Source organism: Scylla paramamosain, chromosome 46, assembly GCF_035594125.1.
Source record: "Scylla paramamosain isolate STU-SP2022 chromosome 46, ASM3559412v1, whole genome shotgun sequence".
Taxonomy (NCBI): Eukaryota; Metazoa; Arthropoda; class Malacostraca; order Decapoda; family Portunidae; genus Scylla; species Scylla paramamosain.
In genome coordinates this window covers 5,193,358-5,205,857 of record NC_087196.1, presented here as the reverse complement: position 1 = coordinate 5,205,857, position 12,500 = coordinate 5,193,358, and the positions used below count along the sequence as shown (strand labels likewise).

Sequence of the window (12,500 nt, the reverse complement as noted above, 5' to 3'; positions counted from 1 at the left end):
TCTACTCTTATGCCACTCTCCACCACTGTAGCCTCACAGTCGAGGCCTCCTAAGTCTGCAGGTATGGGAGTGGAATGCCTTGTCCCCCTGAGACACAGGAGGGCAGATCTGAGGAGGGAGAATGAGAGGCGGCACCTCATCCATGCGACGACATGGCTCCTTGGCTGGTGCTTCTTTTCTGCCATTAGGTCGGCTAGTCTTGAGTAGAAGCACTGAGCCTTGGAGCCCATCCCGCCAGATGTGGTGAAGACCAGAGGTGTGAAGCTGCCCTGGTCAACGTGTTGGATTCTCTCCCCATACGCTCGGATCTTCTCCTGCTCATTCTTGCGGTGGGCGGCCTCCAGGGAGAGTTCGTGGTGACAGGCGGCCATCGGGTCAAATGCTACTTCTACTACTACTACTACTACTACTACTACTTTTTTTTTTTTTTTTTTTCTACTAGTACTACTAATATAATACCTCCACCCCATGTTTATTGATGTGTACTACTACTACTACTACTACTACTACTACTACTACTACTACTATTAATACTACTACTACTAACACCGTTTTTACTGCAATCATTATTAATACCTTCCTTACTACGAGTATGATAGCTATTTCCTCTCTCTCTCTCTCTCTCTCTCTCTCTCTCTCTCTCTCTCTCTCTCTCTCTCTCTCTCTCTCTCTCTCTCTCTCTCTCTCTCTCTCTCTCGAATCGCTTGCGGCAGGGGTTTGCTTAATGACTTGGAGAGAGAGAGAGAGAGAGAGAGAGAGAGAGAGAGAGAGAGAGAGAGAGAGAGAGAGAGAGAGAGAGAGAGAGAGATGATGGACCTCCTCCTCTTCCTCCTCCTCCTCCCATAATCCATCTCGCTCGGTAATAACATGGTTGGAAGGACTTGAGAGAGAGAGAGAGAGAGAGAGAGAGAGAGAGAGAGAGAGAGAGAGAGAGAGAGAGAGAGAGAGAGAGAGAGAGAGAGAGATTAATATTCTTTTAGTGTCCCCTTTCTTTTCTGTTTTCTTTTTCTCTCATTTTTTTATGCTCCTCCTCCTCCTCCTCCTCCTCCTCCTCCACCTCCTCAATACCGTTATTCACTATATTTCTGCTTTCCTCTTCCGGTCTCTCTCTCTCTCTCTCTCTCTCTCTCTCTCTCTCTCTCTCTCTCTCTCTCTCTCTCTCTCTCTCTCCGTGCATTCATTATGTTTTTTTTAATTTCTTTGTTATTAATTTTTCTCCTTTTGTTGTTCTTATTTTCTGTCTTAGTTTTGTATTAGTAATTTCTGAGAGAGAGAGAGAGAGAGAGAGAGAGAGAGAGAGAGAGAGAGAGAGAGAGAGAGAGAGAGAGAGAGAGAGAGAGAGAGAGAGAGAGCAGCTGTCACTACTCTCTCTCTCTCACATTTTCCCCTCCCCTCCCCTCCCCTTTCATTCCCACCCCGTGCCATTCCTGCCCTTCATTCCCAGCCATTCCAGATGTTCCTTACCCCCTCCCCCTCTCCCTCTCCCTCTTTATTCATATTCCCAGCTGCTTCTCCTTTCATATTTATTCCCACACTTCCTGATGGCTGGGAAGGATCGGAGGGGAGAGAGGGAGAGGAAGAGGTGGGAGAGGGTAAGGGGGGTTGGGGCACGTGCGAAGGGCGCGTGCAGGTCCAGGTGAAGCGTGCCACGTGCCCATGCTGCCACCTGCGTATGTGTGTGTGTGTGTGTGATGAGATGTGTAAGAGAGAGAGAGAGAGAGAGAGAGAGAGAGAGAGAGAGAGAGAGAGAGAGAGAGAGAGAGAGAGAGAGAGAGAGAGAGAGAGAGAGAGAATTATCATGTACAGTTTTCTACACTCGTTTATTTATCGTTCATTTTTTCTCCATTTTAATTTCCTTTTGTATAGCTGACATATTTTTTCTTTTCTTTTTTTCTTTTTTCCTCTATTTTTTGTTTCGATGGTGTCTTACTCTCTCACTCTCTTACTCTTCACTCGATGTTGTGAGAAAGATTGATTAAAAAATAATAATAAAAAAATACCATCAAATCACATACTCTTTCAAGGTTTCCCGTAATATTCAGAAAGATTCACTAAACTTCACTTCACGTGCGTTTTTTTAGGAAATTTAGCTGCAGTGAAGAGGAAGGTCTGAAGTTCACCTCACTTTGTTTCGAAATTTACTTGTAATGATGAGGAGACTAATTGGCCTTTACTTCTCCTATTGTGGACGGATTGACCTGTGCTCTTCAAGAAGACTAATTAAAGTTTACTTCTCCTTACCTGTAATTGAGAAGGTCTATAGTTTACCTCAACTTTTTTATGTCTACCTGTAGTGAGGAAGACTAATCAAAATTTACCTGACCTTACCTGTAATTGCCAAGGTCTATAGTTCACCTCACCTTTTTTTAGAAGTTTGCCTGCAGCGAGGGAGACTAATCAAGGTTTACCTCAAGCACACCTTTACGAAACTTACTTGCAGTGAAGGTGAAAATTAAACTTAAACTCACCTTACCTGTTACTGTAAGGAAGGTGTTACCTCACCTAAGATACGCGAAGTTCACCTGTTAATTAGAGGAACATTTAACTTTTACCTCAGTCACACCTTGAAACTTACCTGTGATTATGAGAGAAGCCAATTAAACTCTCCCTCACCTTACCTGTAATGAGGAAGACTAATTAAACGACCTCACATGTGACTGACGTTTACCTGTGTATTCCTGCCTGCCCCGTGATGGCCTTGTGCCTGTGAGTGTGGCCCGCCTCACCTTGGCTCACCTGTGGCCCGCTTCCTTGTGCTCACCTGGCTCTGTAGCCTTACCTGATCCCCCGCACGTCAGCAGTATAGAAGAGTAGAGGGTGTCCCCTGTACTCTCTCTCTCTCTCTCTCTCTCGGTCTTTTTTTTTTTTTCTTAGCTATCAGTGTCTAATTCTCTCTCTCTCTCTGGACAGAAAAACAACAAAACTCAAACACAACAATTTTTAATACATGTAACACACACACACACACACACACACACACACACACACACACACACACACACACACACACACACACACACACACACACACATCACCACCATCACTAACACCCGGACCCGCCCTCCTTCCCACCACCACCACCGCCACCACCACCAACCCTTCGTCAGCCACTCCGCAGCTCCACCTTCACCTGAGGGAACTCGAGGTTGTGCAGGAGTCTCTGGATGTGCAGCTTGGCGAGGCTCCTCTTGTCAGGGTCCAGGCGTCGGATGATGGGGACGAGAGACAGGCAGAACATTCTCTCGGCGTCTCCCTCCCACTCCAGTATTCCAGCAACCGTCGCCGCACCAACCTTCCTGGCGTCTAGTTCTCCCGCAGGGGTCGCCGTGTGGTCCACCTCTGTTTTGACGCGCTTCACGGGAGGCGGGGACGGTGACGGTGGCTCGTCCTCTGAGAATATACAGTCCTCGTCCTCCTCCGAGATGCCTGCCTCAGAAGGCGTCTTGCGCTTGAAGGATCTGCGGGAGAAGGATGAATGTAGGACTGGTTTTCATCTAGTTGTTGCTTTGAAGGGTTTAACAGAATATGTAGCTCCCTTCCTTCTCAGAGGTGCCTGCCTCCGAGGAGTCCTTCACTTGAAGGATCTGGAGAAGGTTGTGCTGATGGATGTAGGACACGTTGTCAAGGTGCTGCTCTGATACGTAGGGTTGGTTCTTATTAGCTTTACAAGGAGCAAAGATAAAACGTTATATAACCTTTCATATATATACACAGGCTACAACAACTTGATCTAGGAATACTAAAAAAAAGTAGTTGAAGAAAAGGCCAGCAAAGCAGAAGGCCCTCTCCCCATCCTCTATTCTCTCTGGCACAACCGTTACTGGCAATGAATCAGAGATAAATACCTTGCGGGATTGAAAGAGTAAAAATCCGAAGGAAATTTTATAGGAAAGAATGAAAGAAAATGGATGAAATAAAGTGCCTTCCGTTTCCTGGAGGCAAGGAACTCGAGTCAATCTCCAACAAATAAAAGCTGTTAAGCGCGGATTTGTGGTAAAGTAGTCGTACACCCCATCCCCCCACTCACCCCTGCGAGGAGCGGTGCTTGACATGTGAGGTGAGGAACATGAGGTGTGACATGAGGGCCCAGCTGCCCTGGTACACCTGCAGGGCGTTGCCTCCAGCCTTCTTGGCATTCACGTTCTTCCTCATCTCCCGCGCGAATTTGTCCCGCAGCACACGCCACCGCGCCTGACACTCCCGCACTGGGGGAGGGAGAGAGGGAATTATTGTACATTTTTATGAATCACTGATTATTGGTGAAAATAGATACATTGATAGATAAACAGACCACTTGCTAATTACGTAGACAGATAGACAATTGCCTCACCGCCTAGATAGATGGATAGGTCCCTCTGAATAGATACTGAGACAGTGATATATATAAATAGATAGTAGATAGATCTCTCACTGATTAAACAGACAGTTTCCTGAGTAGAGAGATAAATGGATAGAAGCCTTGCTAATTAAATACTTAATTCGCTCATTAGATAAATAGGTAGACAGACAGGTTAGATAAATAGATCCTTTACTTAATAGATAGCTTAGACCTCCCCCCTTTCTCTCTCTCTCTCTCTCTCTCTCTCTCTCTCTCTCTCTCTCTCTCTCTCTCTCTCTCTCTCTCTCTCTCTACCCATTGCCCGTATCGCCTCTTCCCCCTCGCTCACTACCCACAGATCCTGCCCATCCGGAATGACAGGAAAGCGGCAGTAGTAGTAGTAGTAGTAGTAGTAGTAGTAGTAGTAGTAGTAGTAGTAGTAGTAGTTCATGAATATTACTCGTTCCATGTGCAGTTTAACAGACTGCAAAGGAAGTTACTGTGATTTTCGAGTGTTTTCCACTGTAGTGAATATTTAATAGGCTCTGGTGGAAGTTATTGGCGTTTTCAAGGGTGTTCTCATGATTCCAGTGGTAGTTTAACAGTCTGTAGTGGAAGTTGCTGGGGTTTTCATGATTTCACTGGTAGTCAAATAAGCTGTAGTGGAAGTTTCTTGAGTTTTTATGATTCCACTAATAATTTAATAGCCTGTAGTGAAAATCATTGAGGTTAGTAATGATAATAATTGGTAACAGTAGTAGTCTTTGAAGCAGTAGAATGACATAGTCTCCCTTCTATTCATGAGAGAAAACGTCGTTCTCTTTAATTTTCTACGGGGTAACAAAAATTTTCTAAAGCCTTGCCATTGATCACGCTGTGCTGAATGCAGTGACGGGCACCTAAGACCCTCATGCTGTATGTGTGTGTGTGTGTGTGTGAGTGTGTGAGAGGGAGGCAGGAGGAGGGCGTGGCGTGGTGTGGTGCGGCGCGGCGCGGGGCGCGGCGAGGCGTGGTGCACAGGGACACGGGCGGCGGTTGGGTGCACATGAGGGGACAGCAAGGGTGTGTGCAGGAAGTGGTGAAGGGAAGGCAAGGCAGGCGGCGAGGCGGCGTGCAGGGAAGGGAAGGGAAGGGGAGTGATGGCTGAGTGGCGAGGCTGAAGGTGAGGCGAGGGGAGGGGGCAGGGGAGCGTGGCGGGTCGGGGCGGCGGCGGCAGCGGCTTACCGTGCAGGCCGAGACTCTCAGACACGGCGTGCCACATGCTCTCCTTCTTCCTGAGATCGCGGTAGTCCTGGCTGCCCTGGTCGTACAGGGCCGGGTACTGCTGCACCTCGATGATGAGCCGCTCGTCCAGGTCGATCTTGCTCATGGTGACGCGCGCACACACACGCACACACACACCAACAGGCTGGAAACAGGTCGGCCGGGGCAGGCGGCGCGCCACTGCGTCTGCTCTGCGGGGTTTGGCGGCCCGGTACGACAACTGCCGCGGCTGTCGGCGTCACGCGGCGGCGGCGGCGGCGGGGGCGGGGCCGGGCGGGGCGCGGCCCGGGGAGGACGTGGTGTCCTGTGCCTCTTGGGGCGTGATGGCTGGGAGTAAGTATCTGGCAGCCTGGCCTCCTCCCCGGCACTGTGGCCCGCCCATGGCCCCGCCGCCCCGCCGCCCTGCAACTCCCGCCAGCTGACCAGTGGCTGGTGCCTCGCCCGCCACCGCCACCACCAGCCAGGCCGCGGCACCGATTTGAATGTGAGTGAAGGGTGGCGGTGGTGGAGGAGGGCTGGAGGGCGCGGGGCAGCGGCTGAGGGTGCGTGGTGACAAGCACTCTCCCAGTAACCATTAACAAAGTAGTTAACTCGCCACCAGCGGCAGGCCCCGAGGGAAGGCAGCCTGGCCGTGCAGCACACCCCGCCGCCATGGACTGATGGTGGTGGTGGGGCGGGGGAGCCGGCCAGGGAAAATCGGTAGGATCCTCAGTTCGGGGCGGCGGGAAGCTTCCCTGGGACTGATGGATGGTGTCCCCAGGGAATGTTCCAGCCACTCCCCGCCTCCCACGGGGCTGGCCTGGCGGTAGTGAGGAGCGCAGCACCACAGCTGCGCAGCACCACGGTTAACCCCGTGCATGGTGCAGCAGGGGAGGGGCAGCCACGGGCCTGGCCAGCCCACCATCTGCCGCGCCGCCCCGGCACACACCTGATGAGGCAGGGCCGCGGCGGTGGTGGGCTGAGCACGGGAGGCGGGGAAGAGGAAATAGTTGCGTCACGAGGGAAAACTGGAGAGGTGGTGAAGGTCTCGGCGGTGATTGGTGTTATGAGGCGCGGTGGCCGCACAACCATTTCCAAAGACCGTGAGAATGATAAGTCAGGCTGTCAGGGGCGGTTTCCACACGCACGGTTTTGAACACTTGTCAAACTGTCACCAGAATAATAATAAGAAAAAAAAGCTTGAAATTCATAGTAACTTATTGCAGACTGTTCAGATCAGGATAAGACGCTGAAATATGACAACACGGCCCAATATATCCATTTGTCTACCTATCTATCTATCTGTCTATCTGTCTATCTGCCTACCTACCTATCTATCTATCTATCTATCTGCCTGCCGTGTCCTGGGCTGCCTCGACGCCTGGCAGGGATGGCCAGTGGCCGGCAGAGGCGGGGAGGGGTGGCAGGCAGGACAGGCGCGCCAGCACCGCTGTCCCTTGAGTTGACCTCACAGGGCAGGGGTCCTCCCGTCACGTGATGGGGGAGGGCAGGGTGGTGGAAGGGATAGAGAGGGAGGAAAACAATCACTCAGCTATTTTATTTGTTTCGTCTCTTCCTCCTCTTTTTTCTGTACTATCATGTCCTTCACATTAATAGCGTAGATTAGTTAGTTTCTTGGTAAGGACCTCAGGATCTATAGCTGTTTGGACTTCCTTTGTATTCCTCCTCCTCCTCCTCCTCCTCTTCCTCCTCCTCCTTCTTAGTAAATTAATTCCTAGACTTAACATGAATTTAAAGCAACAGATAAGTAGGTCTTTACAATAAGACCCTTAATTACACTGTGCTATCATATTTAAGAATTGAGAGTAACTAAACTTGGTCATCCCAGCCTAAACTAATTCAACTTAATGCAACCTAACAGTTTAACCTGACCTAACGCAACCTAATCTCACTCCTCCTCCTCCTCCTCCTCCTCCTCCTCCTCCTCCTCCTCATCATCATCATCATCATCATCATCATCTTCTTCTTCTTCTTCTTCTTCTTCTTCTTCTTCTTCTTCTTCTTCTTCTTCTTCTTCTTTGTCTTCTTCGAATGAAACGAGTGACAAGTTAACTTTGTCATTATTATTATTATTATTATTATTATTATTATTATTATTATTATTATTATTATTATTATTATTATTATTATCATTATTATTATTATTCCATTACTTGTCTCTTCATCTACCCATCATTATCACCTGAGAGAGAGAGAGAGAGAGAGAGAGAGAGAGAGAGAGAGAGAGAGAGAGAGAGAGAGAGAGAGAGAGAGAAAGAGAGAAAACGGAGGTACTGGAAGAATTTTATGGTAGACTACAGGAAATAAAGCATATATCGCAAACAGCGTTATTCATAATTATTATGAGTTGCAAGTTTTATTAAGAAGCTGAAAGTAAACATGAATGAGGAAAAGATAGAAAAAAAGAAAGAAGGAAGGAAAAAAAGGAAAAGCAACAAAGGAAGGAAAAAAGTAAAAAGAAAAGAAGAGAAATAGAAATACAAGAAAAGAAAGGAATACAAAGAAAAGGAAAGGAATAGAATACAAGAAGAAAAATAAGACAAAAATACGATAAAAGGAAACAAAACCTTAAAAAAAAAATCAGCGATACAGGAGAAAAGTACCGTTACAAAGACTGTACCTCCAATTTCAAGCAAGGTGTGGGATGAGATTTGCGCGTGTGTTGCATTACTGTATATTTACCGTATTTCTGCGCGTGGAGAGGAATGACATGTCTTTTTCTTGTTTCCAGCCTCCCATCGTTGCTCCACTCCAGGGCGCCTCCAAAATAAGGTAATTAATTGTGGTAAGGTGGTTTGTAAGGTGTAAGTTGAAAGCAGGTAGTTATGGACCTGTTAAGATTGTTAGATGGTTCTGTTTATTTTCAAGGTGATTTCTTTTTCTTTAATTTTCATTTTTTTTCTATTTGTTTTCGGTTTGTTAAGTTTTATTTATCTCTCTCTCTCTCTCTCTCTCTCTCTCTCTCTCTCTCTCTCTCCGTCTTGTTTTTAATGTCTTTTTTACTCTCGTTGTTGTTGTTGTTGTTTTCTTATTCATTGTTGTTATTGTATTTATCGTTATTGTTTTTTATTACCTTCCATTTATTCATTCTACATCATAGCCAGAAATAACAGATCTGCTTATTATTGTTTATTTATCTTTTTATTATACGTTTTTCCTTTCTACTTTTTTCTTGTTTTTTTCTTTCGTTTTTTCAGTTATTGAATGTTATTTTTCTCAGTTATTGCATTTTGGGTGATTTTTTTGTCGTTTTTTTGTTTTATTGATTTTTTTATGCAGTACTGTATTAATTTATGAGGAATTTTGTAATGTATGAGTCATTCCAGATTTCGTATATTGTGACATGGAAAATTTATCTTTATTATTATTATCACAATTTAATGCAGCCTTTTTTTTATGTTTATTACTCCATTTCATTATTTATCCATCTATCTTTTGTGAGGGTAACACATCCTGGATTTAATTTATTGTTACAAGGGAAACTCTATTATTATATCACAGTTTATTGCAGTTTTTGTATTTGTCTATTCTTTCTTTATCATTTCATTTATTCTTACATCTTCCTTATAAAAAATCTATTAGCATTCTATATTTTTCAGCACAAGTTTAATTATTTACTTGTGTCCCTTGGCTGTAGTAGAGTGGTCCACAAGACTGTCCCTTTCCACTGGGGGCTGACGGGGCTAAGAACATGAATGACGTGTGTGTGTGTGTGTGTGTGTGTGTGTGTGTGTGTGTGTGTGTGTGTGTGTGTGTGTGTGTGTGTGTGTGTGTGTGTGTGTGTGTGTGTGTGTGTGTGTTGCTTTGTCTGGATTGCCTTGTACAGATAGATAAATTTATGTCTTATCATGAGGGTAACAATGCTAGATTTAATTTATTACGAGGATAATTCACATTTACCATATCACAGTTCATTTCAGTGTTTCATTTATTAGTCTAATGTTTTCTTTACTTGCTTCATTTATTGCTGTGAGGAAGATTTACCTCCAATATCACAGTGTATTATGTTGTATCTATTAGTACATTTAATTATCCATCTTGTCATGAGGGTAACGCATCCATGGAGGGAGGGAGGACTTGTCTGATGTTCATGTTAATCCTACAAGTCCTTAGGTAGTGCAGGATATCAGGGAGGTCACTACCATCACCACTGTCACCATCACTATCATTATCTTCGTTGATTTTGTGCTGTTCGCCTTTTTCTTTTCGTTTTTGCATCATTTCTGGTGTTTTTACTTCCCATTCCTCCTCCTCCTCATCTTCTTTTTCTTCCACTTTCCTCTTCTTCCTCTGTTTCTTAACCTTGCTAAACTCCACAGCCCATGGTTCCTCCCCCTCCTCTTCTTCCTCCTTCCTTCTTCTCCTCTCGCATTGCATCAGTATCCTCGGCACAGCATGGTAGCACAGCCTTGCAGTGCCGGCCATCACCACTATGTCCCCACTGTGCAGCAGTATGGCAGAGGGTGCTGTGGCCTTTGTACAGCCGCCCATGAGGAACACGGCACTCTGGCCGAAGCTGTGGAGGATATGAGGGTGTTAGGAGGTGCTGTAGGGTGGGGAAGGTGTTAAAAGTTATGCTGTAAGATGGGGAAGATAGGAAGGGATGCAGAAATTATAGAAATAAATAAATCAGCAGAGAGAGAGAGAGAGAGAGAGAATGAAAGAAAAATGAAGAGAAAGAAAGAGAGAAGAGAAGGAAAAAAAATGAAATAAATAAGACAGGGAAACAATAGAGAGATTCTATGAAGAGGGGAAAATGTTTGATACTCAGAAGAAAGGAAAGGATGCAGAAAAGAGAGAAATGAAAGAACAGATAAAAGAGAAGGTGAAATGAACAAGAAAGGTATTAAAAGAGATTCTGAAGAGAGGATGGTGTTTGATGCAGGAAAGAAGGTAGAGAGGAGGAGAGGAAGGAAGAAGTGGCGATAGAAGCAAGGGATGGACTGCAGGTGAAAGAAGGACTTGTACAGATATAGACAGAAGAAATAAGAGTAATGTACACCAACTGAAGGAGAGACTGGAGAAATACACACACACACACACACACACACACACACACACACACACACACACACACACACACACACACACACACACACACACACACACACATAAGAAAAAGAAGTAAAGAAAGAATTAACTATTACACACACACACACACACACACACACACACACACACACACACACACACACACACACACACACACACACACCTGTACACACCTGAAAGAGAGTAACGGTGCCTCCATATATGGTTCTGAGTGGTCTGTGTGAGGGCTGAGGGTAGAGTGGTGATGATAATAATTGATAATACCTGCCTGGGCTTTAAACTCACCACCACCACCACCACCACCACCACCACAAAGGCCCAGCACACGCGCCACAACACCACACAGTCTCACCACACTGTCCGGCATCTCACTGCGGTTGTCTTCACTATATTCCTGTCAATGGGAAGGTATAATTAGCATCATCATCATCATCATCATCATCATCATCACATCTTTAAACATGATGGAAATGCAAGGATGATTTAAAAAGGATTATTATTGTAGACAGAGAGAGAGAGAGAGAGAGAGAGAGAGAGAGAGAGAGAGAGAGAGAGAGAGAGAGAGAGAGAGAGAGAGAGAGAGAGAGAGAGAGAGAGAGAGAGAGAGAGAGAGAGAGAGAGAGAGAGAGAGAGAGAGAGAGAGAGAGAGAGAGAGAGAGAGAGAGAGAGAGAGAGAGAGAGAGAGAGAGAGAGAGAGAGAGAGAGAGAGAGAGAGAGAGAGAGAGAGAGAGAGAGAGAGAGAGAGAGAGAGAGAGAGAGAGAGAGAGAGAGAGAGAGAGAGAGAGAGAGAGAGAGAGAGAGAGAGAGAGAGAGAGAGAGAGAGAGAGAGAGAGAGAGAGAGAGAGAGAGAGAGAGAGAGAGAGAGAGAGAGAGAGAGAGAGAGAGAGAGAGAGAGAGAGAGAGAGAGAGAGAGAGAGAGAGAGAGAGAGAGAGAGAGAGAGAGAGAGAGAGAGAGAGAGAGAGAGAGAGAGAGAGAGAGAGAGAGAGAGAGAGAGAGAGAGAGAGAGAGAGAGAGAGAGAGAGAGAGAGAGAGAGAGAGAGAGAGAGAGAGAGAGAGAGAGAGAGAGAGAGAGAGAGAGAGAGAGAGAGAGAGAGAGAGAGAGAGAGAGAGAGAGAGAGAGAGAGAGAGAGAGAGAGAGAGAGAGAGAGAGAGAGAGAGAGAGAGAGAGACCCACCCACCTTGGTATCCCAATCATGATGGTATCCTAAGGTGACCCAGCGCAGTTTCTCTCTCAGGCCAGTCCTCCTTCCTTCCTCCCTGTTGGTGTGAGTGGCTGCTTAGTGAGGCAGTTAGTTGGTTAGTTGTTAGTTGATCAGGTGGTTAGTCATATGGTTCAGTTAGGTTAGGTTGTCTGTTTATTGGTGAATTAATTTTGTTTAGTTTTGTTTCATTTAGTTAATTAGTTAGTGAGTCAGTTAGTTGGTTATATAGTTTAGTCAGTTAATCAGTCAGTCAGTCAGTCAGTTAGTTGGTTATTTAGTTTAGTCAGTCAGTCAACCAGTTAGCTGGCTATTTAGTTTATTCAGTCAGTCAGTCAGTTAGTCATTCAGTCAGTCAGTTCTAGAGGTAAACACTTGTATATTACTAACGCTTTCCTATTGACATCTTTGAAGTGGCAACAGCATACCAAACCAGCATCCTAAGGTTAACACACCAAATGACACTAAAGGATATGAGAGTCCTAATTCACCATCAAAAGGATACCAAAATGTGAAGATTAGCATGCCAAAGCATACCAGTTTCCTGTACCAAGACACCAAAGGATACCAGCGTCCTATACCAAGACACCAAAGGATACCAGTGTCCTATACCAAGACACCAAAGGATACCAGCGTCCTGTACCTAGACACCAAAGGATACCAGTGT

At 45.7% G+C, this 12,500-nt stretch overlaps 2 protein-coding genes and 1 long non-coding RNA gene across 3 annotated transcripts in view; 1 reads left to right on the top strand and 2 right to left on the bottom strand.

The window, feature by feature from the left end:
- The window catches only part of LOC135094607 (uncharacterized), a 129,852-nt gene extending 121,406 nt beyond the window's left edge, over positions 1–8,446 (top strand). Inside the window, exon 6 of the long non-coding RNA XR_010263888.1 lies at positions 8,313–8,446. This is a non-coding gene — a long non-coding RNA (uncharacterized LOC135094607). The remainder of the gene's footprint in view (positions 1–8,312) is intronic.
- Positions 2,926–5,822, bottom strand: LOC135094589 (transcription factor Adf-1-like). The gene is made up of 3 exons (XM_063994821.1): positions 5,543–5,822; positions 4,028–4,205; positions 2,926–3,458 (listed from the first exon to the last, which is right to left on the bottom strand). Exons 1-3 carry the CDS (start codon positions 5,685–5,687, stop codon positions 3,104–3,106), a joined length of 678 nt encoding a protein of 225 aa, XP_063850891.1. The 5' UTR covers positions 5,688–5,822; the 3' UTR covers positions 2,926–3,103.
- A 622-nt stretch (positions 8,447–9,068) lies between the features above and the next one.
- The window catches only part of LOC135094764 (nucleic acid dioxygenase ALKBH1-like), a 5,410-nt gene continuing 1,978 nt past the window's right edge, over positions 9,069–12,500 (bottom strand). The window contains exons 5-7 of the mRNA XM_063995122.1: positions 11,813–11,891; positions 10,807–11,027; positions 9,069–10,097 (exon numbers count right to left, since the gene is read on the bottom strand). Of these exons, the coding sequence (XP_063851192.1) occupies positions 9,623–10,097; positions 10,807–11,027; positions 11,813–11,891 (775 nt within the window). The 3' untranslated portion in view covers positions 9,069–9,622. The remainder of the gene's footprint in view (positions 10,098–10,806; positions 11,028–11,812; positions 11,892–12,500) is intronic.